This window comes from Stylophora pistillata, chromosome 4 (genome assembly GCF_964205215.1).
Source record: "Stylophora pistillata chromosome 4, jaStyPist1.2, whole genome shotgun sequence".
NCBI lineage: Eukaryota > Metazoa > Cnidaria > Anthozoa > Scleractinia > Pocilloporidae > Stylophora > Stylophora pistillata.
The window spans coordinates 9,821,233-9,841,883 of record NC_142522.1 but is presented as its reverse complement, the minus strand read 5'-3'; the positions used below and the strand labels follow the sequence as shown (position 1 = coordinate 9,841,883).

Here is a 20,651-nt window from a genome sequence, read left to right as displayed (position 1 = left end):
CCACGGCAAATTCGCTGTTCACTACACCTATGGTAAATCACCGTCAATCGCAACTCAGAAGACAGTTTGCTCATTCACAATTTTAAGCCATGGCAACGATCATCTGGAAATTCTATAAAATCGAGTACAATTGGGCTCAACAGATACGGAACGGAAACATATATTCTTTTCGACCCCAGTTTACATTTTCAAGCTCAAAATGCCGTAATCACCGGTAACTAAAGCGGTCTGTAAGAGGTTGAAATAAGAGCCTGTATGGATTTCAATTTCGAACGAAATCTATTTCTGTTTTCCTTTGAAAAGCGACGATAAAGTTCGAAACTCTCTAGGTGGTTTTCTTTTTTATGTCGCCGAAACGCTTCTGTAAGCCATTTGAGCGATTTTGACGCGTATAAAGAGTACGCGTCTCTGTATTGTATCTTGCGAAGGAAAAACAGAGATAGTTTGAACACAGGGGGCCCAGACAAGCGACGAGTCTGGTTGTTCATTCGAAATATAAAGGAATGTATGGGAGAATCTTGAAGAGTCTTAGTATCGTAAACTTATATCACGTCTGAGTTAAAGCTCAAAATAAATGTAAACCTACCTCACTTGCTGTGTATTGTCGTTTCTGTGGCTCTAAATGGCGAATTTCAGCGATTTCACCGACTAGCCTGGTGTGAGCCGTCGTGTCGGGTTTCCGCCACGCGACATAAACCTCACTCCAGGCTAGTCAGTAGATGAATCGCTGGCGTGAATATGCCCCTGACTCCCCTCCCACATGAAGGCATTTGTAATCGGGCATTGTCTAGCATCATCCAATCAGCGTGGGGCAAACAGCGTGACGGTTGCTCCTTGGCACACGTAATCGGGGTCGCGGATGCTGATCGCTTCGAAAGCTGCATTTCTCGAAAATGTTTTAGCGGTTAGCGCTCGGATTTTGAATGGATCTTCGATTGAATGCGACGAGAAGAAGCGTCAACCTTTCAGTTTATCTGGTTTTCGATTTGGAAGGCGGGTGATTCTTATTACTGGGTGAAAATCGGCTTCGCGCTAGAGCGGTCGAAAATGAGCTTTCCACCCTTCTCTCCTTCTTATAACGTATAGTAACAGTCCACGCAAAACCCACCAAATCGCTGAAATTCGCCATTTAGAGCCACAGAAACGACAATACACAGCAAGTGAGGTAGGTTTACATTTATTTTGAGCTTTAACTCAGACATTTCATGATATAAGTTTACGATAATAAGACTCTTCAATATTCTCCCCTGAATTCCTTTATATTTCAAATAAACAACCAGACTCGTCGCTTGTCTGGGCTCCCTGTGGTTTGAATTTTGAATCCATACAAACTCTCATAGTGCGCTTTGGTCACCTACGGCTAAATCATACTACGCAGCTACTAACATCGACAACATCATTGTCGATGTTAGCCGACATCGTTAGGGCGCGTTAAAACTACGCAAACGATAACTTCGCGTCGAATAGCCCACGCGCACCGATCAGGATCTGTATAAACTTGACACCAGAAATATCACGGTCAAAAAATAACAAAGATCACAAAGACATTGCCATCATTGCGGCCAAGGTGTCCAAGGTTCACGAAAATAGACCACAGGTCATCATAGGGGTCACAGAGCAGCGTGATAGGGTCGTGGAAAACGTGATGTCAACTAGGTCACTGTTCGGCTATTTCCGACCATTTCCGACGTTAATAAGATGAGTTAGCTAAGATGACAGCTTGATTTTCTTTGCATATTTCAGACTCTAAAATTCCCAAATCACGGTTTCTTTAAAGCGACATTTCCCGATTCTCGCCTGTTAAAATCGCCAAATCCCGTGTCCCGGTCCAAAATACAATCCCGAATCTCGTCCCCCTTTTCCTTCAAAATATCGAATCCCGGCCTTCAAATAAGCAAAATCCCGGATCCCGATAAACCTATTGGGGACCCTCAACAAGGGGTGATTGAAAGACAAACATCATGGTCACGTGTTGTATCGTTCTGCGGCAAGATCTTGACCTTCACTTTCTAAAGCGGACAACACGGTAAGTACTGTCTGTTCAGTTTGTTCGGTATTATAGTAATTTTGCAACTCATGAATCAATTTTAATTCAGTTCGAAATGTTTTAAGCGTGACCTGTTATACAGAGAGCTATCTTCTCGATGAATCTCCAATATTAACGTTGTGGTCGACTAAATAATTATGGAGGAAGTAAACCAGTGGTAACAAACGAGTCAAAAGAAAAGATCCAGAGAATCTGATATATTTTAAAGATATCTCGGTAAACACTTGCGTAGATCTAACGCTTAAAAAATCATCCACTTGAACTTTATTTCTCCGACTAAATCTGATGGCTCCAAGTGGGCTGATTTCGAACGGACACCAAACCGGAATTAGCGCCCCCGGGTTCGCTGTTGAAAATTTGCTTTAGAAGTATGTACATACTGAAAATTTGCCTAAGAAATATGGACATGGGGTATATGCGCTGTTTCCGTTTTTCCTTGAAGTATTCTATGCATAAAGATCCAGAGAAAAAAGAAAAACTAAGCTCGATTTTCGCTTTTCATCGAATCCGGTCTTCTATCCGCGGGCTCGTTTCCCGACCAGCGTTTAAACGAAAACTTTTACGACAGGGAGTTATCATTTCAGTTTCATGATTACGTGTCTATGACTTTAATAATACTGAGAGTGTTTCCCTCCACATGGTAGGTGTGTTGTGTTTAAACTAGTAAATGTAACAACTTGTTATTTTTTTCAGGGAAGTAGAGCTTCAGTATTCATTGCTTTTATCTGGATTTCAAGAAACTTATAACCGAAGGTAATTGTAGTAGAACTGTATGTTTGTCAGGCAGTTGTCCTTTGATTTTAAACCAAATGCCAGAAAGAGTAATAACGAATAGAGTGTTGATGTGGGCGACTGAACCGAATTCGTTTAAATCAATTAGTCAGTTGGTTAACTGCTGGGAAGTTAGATTATTCGTAGAACGAATAATCAATGATGTGTCAAAAGTTAAATCCAGTTAATAGTAGTGTATAACTTATGTATTCTTCTATTTATTGTCATTTGTTTCAATTTCTGTATTTTTATCTCATACTGTCATTTCTGCTTTTCAATTAATGATTTAATATTTAATTTCTGTTTCTTGTATATTTATTGAATCTTTTGTTGAACCGAAATCTATGTAAGATGTTCTAGCGTCCACACACTGCCCGCCGAGACTAGCTATGCTATTTGTGGGTAGTGGTTGATTATGTTAAGTTAAGTTTAACGCCATTAGAATAAAGGAATAAGGAATATTTTCTTCGTTAAATAACCTGAAGAGCGATTTGAGTTCTTTGTAGGAACTCTGGTAAAAATTGAAGAACAGCTCCCCAAACTATTTCTGTCGGCCGACAGTCGGCCAACTGTCGGCGAACGAAACACAGAAAACACAATGAAAACAAATTCAGAAACGCGTATATGGACTGTCGTCTTGGTAAGTTTGAACGTTCACAATTGCCTCAAAATGAATTTTGACAAACACTAGGCGATAGAGGTAAATTTCCAGTGTGAGGCATTATTGGGTATATCGATTGTCATTTATGTGAACTTGATGTGTAGTATATGACTGACACATTTCGTTCTGCTGAAATTGGAAGAGTTTTGTTAATAGGGGTAAATTTTTTCAAAGACTCGCAAAATTGCAGGAGCTCGTGTTTTCGATGTGTTTCGGTTGTGTTTTCGTTGTGTTTTCTATGTTTCGTTCACCGTCTGTCGGTCGACTGTTGGCTGACAGATATTTTAGGGAGCTGTTCTTCAATTTTACCGGAACTGTTGTGCAAAGTGAGAAGTTTGGTCATGCGCGCTGGTATACTCTTTCGGTGAAGTTTAAACAAATAAGACCACTGTTGATGGTCGGAAGCAGATATATGAATAAATTTTTTTAACTCAAATACAGAAATTTCCGAAGTCATTTCAGTTCGGCACAGCGATTTGACCAGCACAATACATTGGCTTTTCCCAGTTACGAGAAATCTCACGAAATAAGACCAAAACACATCGGGTTCAAAGTGTATAGGACACAATTTTTTCCCGCTAATTCTGGTCCTTGGTAATGTAAGGAAAACGACTGTGAAGTTTTAAGATCTTGAGAATATTTTGAAACCCCTTTTTTTCGTTCAAAACGCGCGCTACTTTCATCATGAAATTGTCCCAGAGATCGCGCGGCCAAAATGACGTTAAAACATACTTTCTGGAGAATCCAGTCTCACTACTTTCCGAATCGCTAGACATAACCAAAATAAACAGTGCGGGTCGAAAATTAGCGTTAAATCACTCGCACATTCGAAGCCCAGAGCAAGAGAGATTAGGAGGCGCCTGCGCGACAGCGATGTTATCAAACACTGTGACGTAACAAGCATCGTCCCCAGTTTCCCGGCACACATTTATAAGGAAATTGGCGGTATTTCCGCCGCAAAAAGATCATCCAAATTCTTTTTTTTTCGCATTATCGAAACATTTTTCATTTATTACTTATATTAAGAAAGGAAAATACTTAAAAAAAGATTGTGTCATATACACTTTAACAGGAACAGGAAGTGATATAAAGATCGAGCGAAGGAATGACTTTTACAATCCGACCAAAACTCAGAAAATGACGTCATTTTCTGAGACGAAAACGACAAAAAAAACGCCATTTTAAGCCAAAATTGACCCTTTCATCCACAAAGACTCGCTCAAAAATTCTACTAAGTTGATTTCGGGAAAGAAACATGGATTAAATTTTACCTGAAAGATTATTCTTACTTTTATTTTGGTTCTCCCGCTTTAAATAGCCGCGCGCGTTCAAGACAGGTGGAAGACAATACAAACAGGCCATTGAGAGGGTCTCGATGGGGGGGGGGGGGGGTATGAATATCGGTTGTCAGTTCAAATTTTGGCCATTAATCAGTTGTTAGTTAAATTTTCGACCATTTGTGAGTTGTCAGTTAAATGACTGCTAATGATTAACTCGGCAAGTTTATTATTAATTTCCGACTATAATTTGGGCTGAAAAGCACTTATAGCGTAAACTTGAAAATTTAGTCGAAAACTGATACAATAAGAGCTGCTTTTTCTCAGTTCGGGCAGTTCTGGAATGAAACAGGATCTTTCAAATGACTTTCAGTCATTGTTTAAGTCAGTTACGACTCTTCTGAACGCAGACTTCTGTTTTCCCGTGCGCAACATTCCTTTGCAACCACTTAACACATTGACACCTGAACCGCCCGTAACCGCCTGAGCCACGCGATTGCCTCGCGCGAAAACGCTTTCCCCCTACCTCCCCTACTAAGTGGAGTTTTTGTCCAAACTTCCTCTTTGTTTGGAGATGAATAAACCAATCAGAATCCGTCGTTCGCGCATATATTTTGATGGCTTTAGAGGGTACTAGAGGGGCGTTATTCTACGAGTCTTCACTAAATGATCAAATTTGAAATGATGGCGTCCGCGCGGCCGACCCTCAAAATTTTCAAGTCGGATTTTTCGTTCATTTTCGATCGAGTTAGACCTTGCGGAACTCAGAATGTAAAGTAACAATGCTATCGAATACTCTGCTTGGAAAAGAATGGATATCAAGGTCTTAAAGGTGACAGAATAAGCTCTCGAGTCAAAGACACTACGATTCTCTAAGGCGATGCGAATTATGAACGTAAAGGTAAAACCGAACTTTCGGACTTCGAGCAGGGCCTAGTGACAATTTGACGGCTCGATGGTCCGGTAAATGTTATGTTCGAGTAAAATAGTGTCCAAAAGGTATTATTTAATAGAAGATTTTGCGTCAAATCGAAGTTTTTTCAGAATTTTCAACATAACGCTGCGCAATTTCTGGCCATCAAGGCGGGTTTTGCTAAAAGCAGGCCCGCGGCCCAGCGGCCAGTGGCCCGCGGCACACGGCTTGCGGCTTACGGCCTAGTGGTCTGGCAGCCCGAAGGCCCAGCGGCCCGCAACGGCCTGCGACTCGGAGGCCCGGTGGCCCAGTCCTGATTTTCCACAGTCTTTTTGTCCAGTAGTAAATCCACGCGCATGCACAGATCGACAATGAGGGTTTGTTGCATATTGTTCAGATAAAAACGTTTTGATTCTCTGTTCATTAGTCTCTTTACAGAAACCGATAGCACAATAGAGGACTCTCATTATCAAACGATGAAAGTTATTTTCAAACCATACTTTGAAAGTGAAAATATCATAAGTAATGCAATATGTGAACTGCGAATCTTTTCTATAAAGAGACATGTCGATCTATTTACAGGAACTCCACCCCAAAAAGAAAGCGTGTTCTCAAACATTGCTTTCCGGCGATGTAAGTACCGTATTCATACGAATACGGTAAGCGCCCTGGGCGCTTATTAAATTGTTGGTCCTCAAGGGCGGTGGGCCCTTATTCGAGGCTGGGCACTTCTTAAATTTGCACAATTTTTAGTAAGTAACAGAATTTGAACACTTCATTGAAAGTTTTTGTAAATTACTAAGGAAACTCTGTGTTCGGGTAAGTCTCTGAGTGGTACTTACTCGATTGCAATCTCATTGTCACTAAGGTCAACAAGCGAACTCTGCTTCTCAGTCGGGCGACCGATCGATTTGCCGAAGTTACGCTGTCGGACATCGAGGAGGCAGCTCCTTATTCGAGGTTTGCGAAGAAATATGGTACATTATTTCGGGAGTAAAAGGAGTACTTTTCGATCATGGCGAAAAGTGAAAAAATCAAACCCCGCCATCAAGAGATTCAAATTTTCTTGTTTGTGTTGTGCTTCAATTTTACCCTTGGTTCATATTTTCTTTTCCTTTGTTGTTATGATATTTTCACTTTCAAAGTATGGTTTAAAAATAACCTACATCGTAATGAAAGTCCTCTACTGTGCTATCGGTTTCTGTAGAGACTAATGAGCAGAGAATCAAAACGTTTTTTTCTGAATAACATGCAACAAACAGAAACAAGGATTCAAATGATTAAATGGTAAACGAATTCAAGCTCACTGTCATCCATTTTGCACACCCAAACCCGATGCAGATCTGTGCATGCTCGTGGATTTACTGCTGGACAAAAAAAACTGGGGAAAATCAGGACTGGGCCTCCGGGTCGCAGGCCGTTGCGGGCCGCTGGGCCTTCGGGCTGCCAGGCCACTGGGCCGCGGGCCGCGGGTCTGCTTTTAGCAAAACCCCATCAAGGTAAGTAAACAACGATCTAAGCATGATGAATTTTACCGCGTGGGCTTTGTACACTTAAGAAATTCGTACGTTTTTCGCTAATAACAGCAAATAAAAAACTTTTTTGAGTAAATCTGTCGTCCCGAAATATTTCTTGGCCATTTTAGTCTTGCTTCCTATTGATAGATTCCAAGGAACTTGAGATCTCTTCACCCACGGACAAATTTGCATATTCCCTTTTGAAATATGATCTACAGGCTCATTTGCACACATGCGTAAATATTTTGCGATGTTTATCTTTCATCTTGATTTTTGAGTTAAAACGTAATATGCAGCTATCGCTTTTTTCATCGGAAATAAGTTCTTTAATTAGTCTTTTTTCAATGGAGCTTTTTTGGAAAAGAGGATTTCTAAAAATTTACTGCGCATTGTGTTTGCTTTCTTGGTTTCTCCAAAATTTTGACTTTTCGTAGGCACGTGTTACACAAGAAGATCATCAGAAAGAAAACAAACTTGTGAAAAGTCCTCTAACACAATATATTAGATTTATGTTTTGTTTTACAAAGCTTCGATTGCGGTTGGCTCCGATGAAATGATCGGAAAGGAACGCTTTTTCGTCTACTTTTCAACTAGGTTATTGGAGAAAGCGTCCCTTAGAAATCCAGGCGAAAATGGGCGCGAAATGGCCGCCCGGATCTAGACACCGTAATTGGGGTAATATCTTCATCCTCTTGGTCAGAAAAGTCGTTTTCTGAGTCTGTGTCATATTCGTCTGCATGTGTTCGCACCTCAGCAACTGTCACTTCAACAATACGGTCATCAACAAATGTGATATCTGTCACATCCCCACCTTCCGAAGTAGCTTGAACAGCTCAGCCTTTGTCGCTGCTGAACCCTACTGACTGATCTCCCGAGTTAAAATCGTTACCTAGTCCCGCCAATAAGTCCACTTTGGTTGAATCTTGTTGTTTCGTGTAGACGGCCGGTGGTAGAGCTCCTGCCCTGTCCTTGGTAGTTTCCTCCCGAACTGTCCTCTGCCTCAAGGGACGATACTTTTCCATAAATTCTTTCATAGCACTTTCAATCTCGGGGTCGATCTCTACTGAAGGTAGAGGTCGCATGAAGTTTACATTTGCAAACTCCGTGCTGGTCTGAGGGACAAGATAGTAGAATTTTTCATGAGTAAAATACTTGGCTGCCCATTTCGTTACTCTCTTCGACTACTTCTTGGTAATTAATCCAAAGTCTTGGGAATACTGTAGTGCGGTGAAGGTCTCATGCTTAAAATGTGAAATTGCATGTAGATTCTCCACAACTACTCTGAGTAATGTGCTCAATTCAATATCTTGGAGATTATCGTTGTTAATTGAGGCTATGCTGTTGTGCAGGCGGTGCATTCCTTCTACAAGAAGTTTAAGTGAGACTTGAGTTTTATGAGACAGAGTTCCTTCGGGACCGTTTTTTGCTGTGGTTTCCTTTATACTGTGCCGTTGTCTCACTTCAGAAACGGTCTTTGTGATGTTGACATTTACATTTGATACTTTGTCTACGGCATCTTGAAGAGACAATTGTGCTTTCTCTATGTTTTGGGCTCCGATACTAAAACTGTTATAGAGACCTCCAAGAACGACACAGGACCACTTCTAAGACTTCTAAGAACGACACAGTACCACTGAGTACGACACAGTACTACTGAGTCCCGACACTAGTTTAATGCAACCTGTAGCCACATCCGATATAAATAGAGCCTTCTCCATAGAACAGATGCCATGAACTTGCGTAAAAGAACACGTTTCATCCGTTCCTTCACTTGCTTCTTCCTGATCAGAGCCCATTAAGGTTTTAACGTTTTTCTCAGAAGGACTGAAGAACTTTACCTTTGAAGTTCATTTCTTTGTTTAAGCAGGTTGATTAATTGGCAGCTGTAATAGCTGATGTGGACCTGCTGTCCTAACCCACCCATCCCACCCCAGGGGAGGACATCCATCACACAGTAATCTCGTGTGTGGGAAATTAACGTCTCCTGCCCCAACCCTGCAGGAGACGGGACCTCCATTTATTCGTCCCTATCCGAGAAGACTAGAATATCTAACCATTTCTTGATGTTATAGAAAGGTAGCAAATTCTTCTCAATTATTTTAAGACCTTGTGTGTCGGTCCGGCCGGGACTCGAACCCTCGACCTCCCGCACTACAGTCCAGCGCTCTATCCATTGAGCTAACCGGGAGGCGGTTCGATGCCCCGAGTCAGTGAACGCTATCCCGTCTTCAAATTCACAGTCTTTTGATTTCTCTACAAGACTCCGAGTTTTTCTTTAGAAGTTGGCTAACTTCTAAGCTTGAAAGGTCGCAAACGACGGTAAAGGCCGCCTGCTGCAAAGTAAGCTCTTCGAGAACTTCCATAGATATGATATTCAAAATGCCAGTCGGGTAGGTCACGAGTCTGACACCGGTACCAGCAATGCCAACTCCATTGCAGTGCCGTAATGTCACTTGTATAATTCCTCTCCGGGCATCGCCTTGCACACAACAGAATGTTTTCACTTGCAGCCCAGACTGAGGTTGGCTTTTCTAAAGAAGGGCGAACCTTGACAAGCTTCGAGTTTCCGAATTTAGCGGCTTTGAGTTTCCGAATTCATCACTTTTGAAGTTATCAAGGAGGCGATAAGAACAAAATGGTATATCACTGCGATTATTACTGTGAAGCCATGAGGTACGTAACAAATGCTGCATAATGTAACTCGAGCCAGCTAAGAACCTCTCTAAAATCACACAAAACCAGAATATGCCCAGCAGACAAAAATCATGAAATAAGACCAGTCAGTCGCATCACTGCGACTCTATAAGATTTGACTTTTCACAGTCATATTAATTATGCCATTATAATCTACATAAAACATAATCTACATGAATTAAAGAATGAGAAAACTCTGACAGAGCTTATAAGTCGGCATCCAATGGAGTGGGCGTTTTATAAAAAAGAGTAGGCTATTAACTTATATATATATATATATATACCAATACCAAATACCAAACCACTCCAATACAATACCGTTTAATTCGCTTCCTGTTCCAGCCAGCATGGTCGGAAGCTCCAAATTCCATTGCTTGTCCGTAGTTAACGTGAAATTATCGCTCTTGCCGCTTGATTTCGGAGCCATGTGATAAAGTTGCACATCAAAATCTCCGAGGCGATATTAACTGGACAACTCCTTTAGACTAAGGAACGAAGTAAGGTGCTTTTTCAGCGCCAGTACGGTTTTAACATCTTTGATAGGAATGCGGCTTCTGTGACGCTCAAATGCCGTTTCCGACTCAATTCGGCAAAAGTTTACAACAGCTCTTAAAATACCAGCATTCACGGCCATCGCGTAAGTTGACGATCGAGTTGGGTTCAATGATCATATAACTAATATGTGACACATGACCTTGATGTGGATGGCACATGCGGTAATTATTAACACTCTGGAGTACTCCTATTTATATGTAATAGAAAATGTACTTTAATTGAACAAAATAAATCAACTGTCCTTATTTTACATCCATTTTTTAGGATATTTTGGGCGATCCGGGCTTTTGTCAGTTGTCAGTAAAAGCCCACCACAAATGTCAGTTGTCAGTTAGTTTTTCAGCAATTTGTCAGTTGTCAGTTAAAAAGTTTGGCCATTTGTCAGTTGTCAGTTAACCCATCCAGACCCTCTGTTGGGACTCACTCAAAGATGACCACGTTCGTTTAATAGAAGTGACTGGTTAATAGAGGTGAAAATTACAGTGATTTGGGGGAAACAAATTCGGGACTTTGTCAACCGACTGCTTCATACTGTGACGGCTATAACGGTTCGACTGTTCGAGAGCAACAGATTATAAATTTCCAAGAGCACATCTCTTGACCAGAGTAAGTCAAGCAAATGACTAAAGGGTGAAAGTTTCCAAAGAAACTGTGGTGCTGCGCGTGGGTGGGGGTAACAAGGTAATTTGGTAACAGCAACTAAGTTGAAATTGTAAATTGGCCATCGTAACGAGTTAAATACTGAGCTATTTTAAAAAGCTTTTTAACTCGTTACGGTGGCCAATTTACAATTTCAACTTAGTTGATATAGCCAACTTACTAAAAGTCAAGAAAAGCCAAATACATCCGGCCAATTATCCTACTGGGATCGCTGGAAATTGTAGTGAGTTACCCACCTTCAGAATCAACATATTTCACGAGTAAATCGCTTACGTAAAATGCTTCAATCGTCACGGCCGTCCTGTTATAATCTCCAGTATAAAAGGCGTTTTGCGATTCCCAAATGTAAGACCGAGCGTTCTTGCAGAATTCTCCACTGCGTTAAGGAAAATCTCTGCGTTCCGCTTGTTCAGGACTGTACAGGACTGTATCTTTCTGGTTTATCAAGTTTATTTACGATCCGCATACGCCTCTACAATTTCCGTACAATCTACGTTCAGTCGATCTCAATGTCTATTCCGAATGCCCTCAATTACAACATGTTATCTCTATTACCAAACTAATCCTTACCCAGACTAGTCCTTACCCAGACTAATCCAATTAGCCCCTAGCAATTAAACCCACACCCACTATTTGCGGAGCACGTGTCGCATATTTCTATGTGTCACAGGATGTTTCAGCCCAAACGTACGCCCTAAATTCCTCTAGATAATTCACTCGCGTGTATAAGCTAACATTCTACCGATTATTTATTTTATCTATTTGTCTTTTTTTTTGTTATTATTGATTGTGTAATAACACGTTTCACAACAAGCGTTTCAAAAAATGTTTTTTTGTAAGATCATGTATTAACAACGAATTTTAGTGAACGGTGAGTTTTGTAAATGAGATCGATGGCGTTGTATATATTTTAACAGTTCAAGCTTTCATTATACTTATAGGACATTATTATTTATTTAGGACTTTATTATATTATGCTCGCCATTACAAGATATTATTTTATATATCATTTTACTACATTATATTATATTTTATACTATATTTTAAATACGCAATTCAGCTCAGTAGCTGCAAGCTTTTTACATATAAACTAGCTATCTATCTAAATAATATTTAATCGAGTGGTTGCAAACGGCGAATCTAACCCAGTTCAATTTAAAAATCCTCAGATTGACGCTGTCACATTGGATTCAATCGAGTAAGTTGGAAAACGGTGGTAATGGACAACGAAGGAGGACTTATGGTATCCGCTATAGTTCTTGGTGTTGTCGCCTTCCTTCTGAACACTAGCCGTGGCTTACAAGCCATGAAGTTAGGCGAAGAATGGTTGATCTTTCTAACCTCTAATGCACGATTAAAAGAATACCACTGGTTTTCCCTGGTTTACCAAGCAACAAATATGCTAATGTTCGATGCCGCATACAAGGTCTCTAATTACACATCTGCAGAAAGGTACGCGAAAGAACTTCTTATCATACATCACGCCTCTGGTGACACAGTTAAGGAAGGGAAACTAAGCTTAGTACTGGGACAGATATATCAGAAACAAAATGAATTTGAAAAGGCTAGAGAATACTATCAAAAGGCAGCTGATATAACAAGGAGTATTGGAGACAAAGAAAAAGAGGCGCTATGTTACATGATGATAGGAAAATTATTTTGTTCCCTTTGTGAATATAATAAGGCTGAGGAGTATTACAAGAAAGCACTGACAATCACTGTGCCAAATGGCGACAGAGATAACGAAGCAACCATTAACGGAAACCTAGGTACAATCGTTCAGTCGCTTGGGGAATACGACAGAGCTGAAGAATATTACAAGAAAGCACTTGCAATGAGACAGGAGATTGGCGATAGAGAGGGAGAAGCAGCTGACTACGGAAACTTAGGAACATTGTTTCACTCCCTTGGTGAATACAAAAAGGCTCAAGAATACACCGAGAAAGCACTAGCGATCAGAAAGGAAATTGGCGACAGAGAAGGAGAAGCAGCTGACTACGGAAACTTAGGAACATTGTTTCACTCCCTTGGTGAATACAAAAAGGCTCAAGAATACACCGAGAAAGCACTAGCGATCAGAAAGGAAATTGGCGACAGAAAAGGAGAAGCAGCTGACTACGGAAACTTAGGAACATTGTTTCAGTCGCTTGGTGAATACAAAAACGCTCAAGAATACACCGAGAAAGCACTAGCGATCAGAAAGGAAATTGGCGACAGAGAAGGAGAAGCAGCTGACTACGGAAACTTAGGAACATTGTTTCACTCCCTTGGTGAATACAAAAAGGCTCAAGAATACACCGAGAAAGCACTAGCGATCAGAAAGGAAATTGGCAACAGAAAAGGAGAAGCAGCTGACTACGGAAACTTAGGAACATTGTTTCACTCCCTTGGTGAATACAAAAAGGCTCAAGAATACACCGAGAAAGCACTAGCGATCAGAAAGGAAATTGGCGACAGAAAAGGAGAAGCAGCTGACTACGGAAACTTAGGAACATTGTTTCAGTCGCTTGGTGAATACAAAAGGGCTCAAGAATACACCGAGAAAGCACTAGCGATCAGAAAGGAAATTGGCAACAGAAAAGGAGAAGCAGCTGACTACGGAAACTTAGGAACATTGTTTCAGTCGCTTGGTGAATACAAAAAGTCTCAAGAATACACCGAAAAAGCACTAGCGATCAGAAAGGAAATTGGCGACAGAGGAGGAAAAGCAGCTGACTACGGAAACTTAGGAACATTGTTTCAGTCGCTTGGTGAATACAAAAAGGCTCAAGAATACACCGAGAAAGCACTAGCGATCAGAAAGGAAATTGGCGACAGAGAAGGAGAAGCAGCTGACTACGGAAACTTAGGAACATTGTTTCAGTCGCTTGGTGAATACAAAAAGGCTCAAGAATACACCGAGAAAGCACTAGCGATCAGGAAGGAAATTGGCGACAGAGAAGGAGAAGCAGCTGACTACGGAAACTTAGGAACATTGTTTCACTCCCTTGGTGAATACAAAAAGGCTCAACAATACACCGAGAAAGCACTAGCGATCAGAAAGGAAATTGGCGACAGAAAAGGAGAAGCAGCTGACTATGGAAACTTAGGAACATTGTTTCACTCGCTTGGTGAATACAAAAAGGCTCAAGAATACACCGAGAAAGCACTAGCGATCAGAAAGGAAATTGGCAACAGAAAAGGAGAAGCAGCTGACTACGGAAACTTAGGAACATTGTTTCAGTCGCTTGGCGAATACAAAAAGTCTCAAGAATACACCGAAAAAGCACTAGCGATCAGAAAGGAAATTGGCGACAGAAAAGGAGAAGGAGCTGGCTACGGAAACTTAGGAACATTGTTTCACTCGCTTGGTGAATACAAAAAGGCTCAAGAATACACCAAGAAAGCACTAGCGATCAGAAAGGAAATTGGTGACAGAAAAGGGGAAGCAGCTGACTACGGAAAGTTAGGAACATTGTTTCACTCCCTTGGTGAATACAAAAAGGCTCAAGAATACACCGAGAAAGCACTAGCGATCAGAAAGGAAATTGGCGACAGAAAAGGAGAAGCAGGTGACTACGGAAACTTAGGAACATTGTTTCAGTCGCTTGGTGAATACAAAAAGGCTCAAGAATACACCGAGAAAGCACTAGCGATCAGAAAGGAAATTGGCGACAGAAAAGGAGAAGGAGCTGGCTACGGAAACTTAGGAACATTGTTTCAGTCGCTTGGTGAATACAAAAAGGCTCAAGAGTACACCGAGAAAGCACTAACGATCAGAAAGGAAATTGGCGACAGCGAAGGAGAAGCAGCTGACTACGGAAACTTAGGAACATTGTTTCAGTCGCTTGGTGAATACAAAAAGGCTCAAGAATACACCGAGAAAGCACTAGCGATCAGAAAGGAAATTGGCGACAGAAAAGGAGAAGCAGCTGACTACGGAAACTTAGGAACATTGTTTCAGTCGCTTGGTGAATACAAAAAGGCTCAAGAATACACCGAGAAAGCACTAGCGATCAGAAAGGAAATTGGCGACAGAGAAGGAGAAGCAGCTGACTACGGAAACTTAGGAACATTGTTTCACTCGCTTGGTGAATACAAAAAGGCTCAAGAATACACCGAGAAAGCGCTGGCAATCAGAAAGGAAATCGGCGACAGAAAAGGAGAAGCAGCTGACTACGGAAACTTAGGAACATTGTTTGACTCGCTTGGTGAATACAAAAAGGCTCAAGAATACACCGAGAAAGCGCTGGCAATCAGACAGGAAATTGGCGACAAAGAAGGAGAAGCAGCTGATTACGGAAACTTAGGAACATTGTTTGACTCGCTTGGTGAATACAAAAAGGCTCAAGAATACATCGAGAAGGCACTTTTAATCAGAGAGGAAATTGGCGACAGAGAAGGAGAAGCAGCTGACTACGGAAACTTAGGAGTATTGTTTCATTCTCTCGGTGAATACGGAAAGGCTCAAGTATACACGGAGATCGCACTTTTAATTAGAAAGGAAATTGGCGACAGAAAGGGAGAAGCAGCTGACTACGGAAACTTAGGAGCATTGTTCCATTCTCTCGGCGAATACACAAAGGCTAAAGACTTCACTGAGAAAGGGCTGGCAATTGCAAAGGAAATTGGTGACAAAAAGGGAGAAGCAGCTTTATACGGAAACTTAGGAACATTGTTTCATTCCTTAGGCGAACTTGAGATAGCCGAATTGTATTTTCGCGAGGCTTTCTTAAAATGCAAAGGCATTGGAGATAGTATGACGGAGTTTAAAGTTGTTTGCGGTCTAACAGTTTTGATGTTAGCACAGTTTAATTTCGAAGAAGCTTTTTCGTATCTTTTTCAATCTATTGCAAAATTTGAAAAATTGCGAAACTTTGTAAAAGGCAACGACTACTTCCAAATATCTTTGTTGGAGAAGCATGGCGTCTTTCCCTATGACACGCTCATTAAATTGCTCTCTGTTAGCGGAAAGTTTACAGATGCTCTTTACGTTGAAGAACTTAGACGGGCAAGAGCTCTAGCGGACTTGATGACATCTCAATATTCTGCCAAACAGTTGCAGTTTTCAGGCGATCCGCGATCATGGTGTGGAATCCATGATATTATAAAAGGAGAAGCCAGCTGTAATTGTCTTTACCTTTCGGTTGATGATGAAGATGCACGGATTTGGATTCTGAAAACAAGCGGAGAGATTCATTTCCGAAGAAAGAGATTGGATTCAGATCGTTTTGGAAATGCCGGGTCAGTTACTGACCTGAAAGTGTTTTTTTTGGAAAATTTCCTCCACTTTGGCATTCTACCTAGAGATGTTTGCGAAGATCGCTCTTTAAATGACGAACGTGTTTTAACATCATCTGATGATGTCAACCGATCGCCTTTAACACACAATAATATGGAAAAAAATCTTCGTTTGGGCTACGAAATAATCGTCGCTCCCGTGGCCGATTTATTGAACGAGCCTGAAATTATCATTGTCCCTGATAGCTGCATGTACCAAGTGCCATTTGCAGCCTTAATTGACGAAGGAGGAAGATATTTGTCTGAAAAATTCAGGATCCGTATTGCTCCTTCTCTGACCACCCTCAAACTTATTAAGGACAGTCCTCCTAACTACCACAGTCAGAGTGGGGCTCTCATAGTGGGTGAACCTGAGGTGAGCGAAGTGATTTACAAGGGGCAACCGATTATCCTCCAGCCATTACCAGGTGCAAGAAGAGAAGCTGAGATGATTGGAAAAATGCTTGGCGTCACCCCATTGTTAGGGAGATATGCAACAAAAGAGGCGGTTATTGAACAGATGAAGTCAGTTGCGCTGATACATTTTGCTGCTCACGGATATGCCGAGAGAGGTGAAATCGCGCTTTGTCCTGTTCGTACTACTAATGCTATTCCACAAGAAGAAGAATACCTCTTGACGATGGCTGACGTGTCAAAAGTTCAACTTCGAGCTAAACTGGTTGTTCTAAGTTGCTGTCACAGTGGACGCGGAGAGACTAAAGTCGAAGGAGTCATTGGAATCGCTCGGGCGTTCTTGGGATCCGGTGCTCGCTCGGTGTTAGTGGCGCGGTGGGCCTTGAACGACGAATCGACAGAACAGTTCATGAATAGTTTCTACGAACTCTTGTTTCGTGGTAAGAGTGCCAGTGAGTCTCTTCACGAGGTCCGAAAGTGGATGAGAAATAACGGCTTTCCTGAAGTGGAGAAATGGGCTCCGTTCATGCTGATTGGAGATAATGTCACATTAAGGTAGGTTTTTAAGGAAATGAGTCAAGTTTGTATTAAAAAAAAAACCGCAATGAAAATGACACTTAGGATGGGAATCTTCCGAGGCCTAAATGCACTGTTTATAACATGTCAGAAGGAAACAGAATTTAAGTGTGAAATCACCTATCTTGGAAGAAGTCAGCGAGGACTCTTCGCGGCGTTTTTTCTTTTTTTTATTGTGCTTTTCCATCGAGTGCGAGGAGTGTAAAGGGAGACATTGAAGTGCATTTTCTTAAGTTCGGAAGATTTAAAAAAGCCACAAGGACACAAAAGCAAAATTCAGTGGTCCTCTCACACATCTAACCTCGTTTATTTCATGCAAAGAATGTGAGCTCGTTACGGTAAAGAGAGGATTTGTGCTGTATCTTATATAGTTCCGCCATGTATTCTATTATTGTTGAAAAGACGAAGGAGACAATATGAAGACTGGCTCAATAACGACAGGCAATGAGTTACTGATAGGCATTAACTTCAAGGCGAGCTTCTCCATGTAAATTATCTCAAATTCTGCGTGGAAACTCCTCGCCAAAGGCATCTACAGTATCCGAAGTTAACAGCGACTGAACCTGTCAGTCGTAGCAGCATAAATTTTTTGAACAAACTTATTGAATTAAACAATTAATTTACTGAGGAAGTAATTCAAGATTAACACGTACCTTTACTCAAGTTGTAAATATTATCTTACAGGAAAGAAGACATAACCTCCAACGCTCACGACTGATTTGCAAATCCTGTTTCCGGGACAAAGCTGACTCTCAGTCAAGACCCTAATCTTTGCCTCTACCGCATGAAACGGAACATTTCGTGTGATCGCATGATATAACAGAAGGATTTTTTCAGTTAAGCAGTTATAAAATAGAATTTTGGGCTTTCTCCTTAGCAGACGGGCACGCCTTGTCATTTAGATGTCTGTAGTAATCTTCGTGAGAGGACCTTCATGGTAGATATATACAGCCAAGGGAATAATTAACATTTGAATAATCTAAAAAGGTTTTCATTATGATTTATGAGCCAGATAACCTTCTTTAGCCTTTCTTTTAAAGAAAACAGTTGTTCATATAGATATTTAGTGTAATGAAACTTTTTTGGAGGTTTTACAAGATATATTTTCATTTTATAAAGAAGAGGCCTTGAAAGACTGGAACGAACTTTGGGACTGATTCTTCGAAAAGGTGTCGTTCATTTATTCAGCAAGTCATTGTAGACTTTTTAGAATACTTCAGAAGTTAACCTCATCTAAATATCAATCTTGGGGCCAAAAATGTAATTTTTGTCCATCCAACTGCCATTTTTTTCTTTTTTTTGACCGTACTCGGTCAAATTTGAGTTTCCAGTATCTCGAATGAAAGATAGTCATTGTAGACCCCTTTGTAGGACTAGTTACAAGAGGGGAGCTGATCCCAGTCGTATATATCAAATAAGGGGGACAGAAATTCAATTAGAATGTTCCATCATCAAAATCAAATTTTGTTCAACAGGTCACTGGACTATTCTTGTAATCGGTTAGATTTGAATTTCCGGCATCTTGAGTAGAAGATAGTCATTGTAAGACCTTTTTAACTCGAGAATTGCGCGTGCGCAAGAGCGAGTTGTAAGTATGATGTGATGAATGGCGCTCGCTCGCTCGCTCAATCGGTCGATTCCTATAAAATTTTTTCTATTTTAGGCTTTTGAATGCATTTGATAGTTTTTGGCGAGTGATAAACAAACGAAATGGCGACCTTTGTTGCTAAGAATAGTGTTGGGGTGAAAAAGAAGCCAATGATAATCTTGAATAAATTAAAGTTTGCCCAATCTCCGAATACACTTTTATGTCTTGCAGCGTATATTTCATTTATGGCATCAATACTTCTATTTTTAAATGTACACATCCAGGACAATGATTACTGTGTCCGAAAAAAAAAAAGAAAATAGAGATGAAAAGGTAAGACAAACTAAGAATATACATGAGAACGTCGCATTTGAACCACCTACGTCGCTACCCTGAGTATGTCAGCTACCGCATTGCTCTTTACCATAAGGCCACCGAAACACCTTGTTATCCTGGGGCGAAACTTTATCTAGATATAAATTTTACATTTAAAACGCTAATCTTTTGGGAATTTCAACCGTGGGCTCAAACGACTCGAGTCGCTGCTCGCCATAGTTAGTCCCCTCTACTAACTATGAAGTAACGAAATGTGAAGTTGAGCGTGATGAATAATGTGACATTCAAAGTTTATCAGAACTTTTTAAGAAAATACACAACATTTTAGGTTTTAAAAACATGCATGTTCGACAGTTCTCCTGTCATCTTCAGTACTAGTTCTTATTCACATAAAGTACAAAGTTGAATTTACAGCGTACACAGAATGCTTATTGCACATAACAGTAAAAGAAACACGAGAATGTAAACAATTACAGAGAAAGTTTTAAATTGACACGATAACATAGATGTTTCAGAGTGGGCTGTTTCCACTGAATATGAATGGCTTTTTTTATTTTACATTGGAAGGGGGTGGAAACGTGATCCAAGACGCTGAAACAATCATTAGAACATAAACCGGTGCATTGCTGAGAATTTTCGCGTAAAGGTCTGAAGATGTGAGAGGACCAAGTGCTCACACAGGGGACCCACACAAGCGGCCGTGTCCGGTCGTTTGTTCGAAATATAAAGAAATGTATGGGAGAATATTGAAGAGTCGTAATTTTGTAAACTTATATCAAGAAATGTCTATGTTAAGGCTCAAAATAAATGTAAACCTACCTCACTTGCTGTCTATTGTCGTTTCTGTGATTCTAAGTGGCGAATTTGAGCGATTTGGTAGAATTTGCGTTGACTGTTACATATATCTTATTAACCAAGCACGAGGGCCGTACTGGGAGAATATCGGCCCGAGGTCTTGACAGTACGGACCGAGCGCAGCGAGGTCCGTACAAAAAGGTTTGAGGGCCAATATTCTTCTAGTACGGTCCCGACCAAGCTTGGTTAATAAGAGATTTATTATACGACTGAAGTTCAAAGGGAGACAAGTGCGGCATCATTTGGGACCATTCGGGACAGTGCCCGGTCCAATACTGAGAGAATATTGACCGGCAATACAGCAATTTGATTGGCTGATTTTAGTTATGGGCCTTCTGACAGCCCGAGCCGTGTAATAATATACTGTATACTTTACTGTATAAGAAGGAGACAGTAAAGTAACAGTGAACGCAAAATCTACCAAATCGCTCAAATTCGCCATTTAGAACTACAGAAACGACAATACACAGCAAGTGAGGTAGGTTTACATTTAATTTGAGCCTAAACATATACATTCCTTGTAGCGAA

The 20,651-nt window shown here is 40.8% G+C and overlaps 1 protein-coding gene across 1 annotated transcript; it reads left to right on the top strand.

Moving 5' to 3' along the window:
• The first annotated feature begins 2,375 nt into the window (after positions 1-2,375).
• LOC148732381 (uncharacterized) lies at positions 2,376-19,135 on the top strand. Its single transcript, XM_088755768.1, has 3 exons — positions 2,376-2,800; positions 12,265-17,323; positions 18,029-19,135. The coding sequence occupies exons 2-3, from the start codon at positions 12,315-12,317 to the stop codon at positions 18,060-18,062; spliced, it is 5,043 nt and encodes a 1,680-aa protein (XP_088611894.1). The 5' UTR covers positions 2,376-2,800; positions 12,265-12,314; the 3' UTR covers positions 18,063-19,135.
• Positions 19,136-20,651: the final 1,516 nt, after the last annotated feature.

Bases quoted from the DNA above. Each gene is read 5' to 3' on its own strand.
- LOC148732381 (XM_088755768.1), top strand. From the start codon at position 12,315: ATGGACAACGAAGGAGGACTTATGGTATCCGCTATAGTTCTTGGTGTT. The intron at 17,324-18,028 runs GTAGGTTTTTAA...ATTATCTTACAG, and splicing joins GGAGATAATGTCACATTAAG to GAAAGAAGACATAACCTCCA.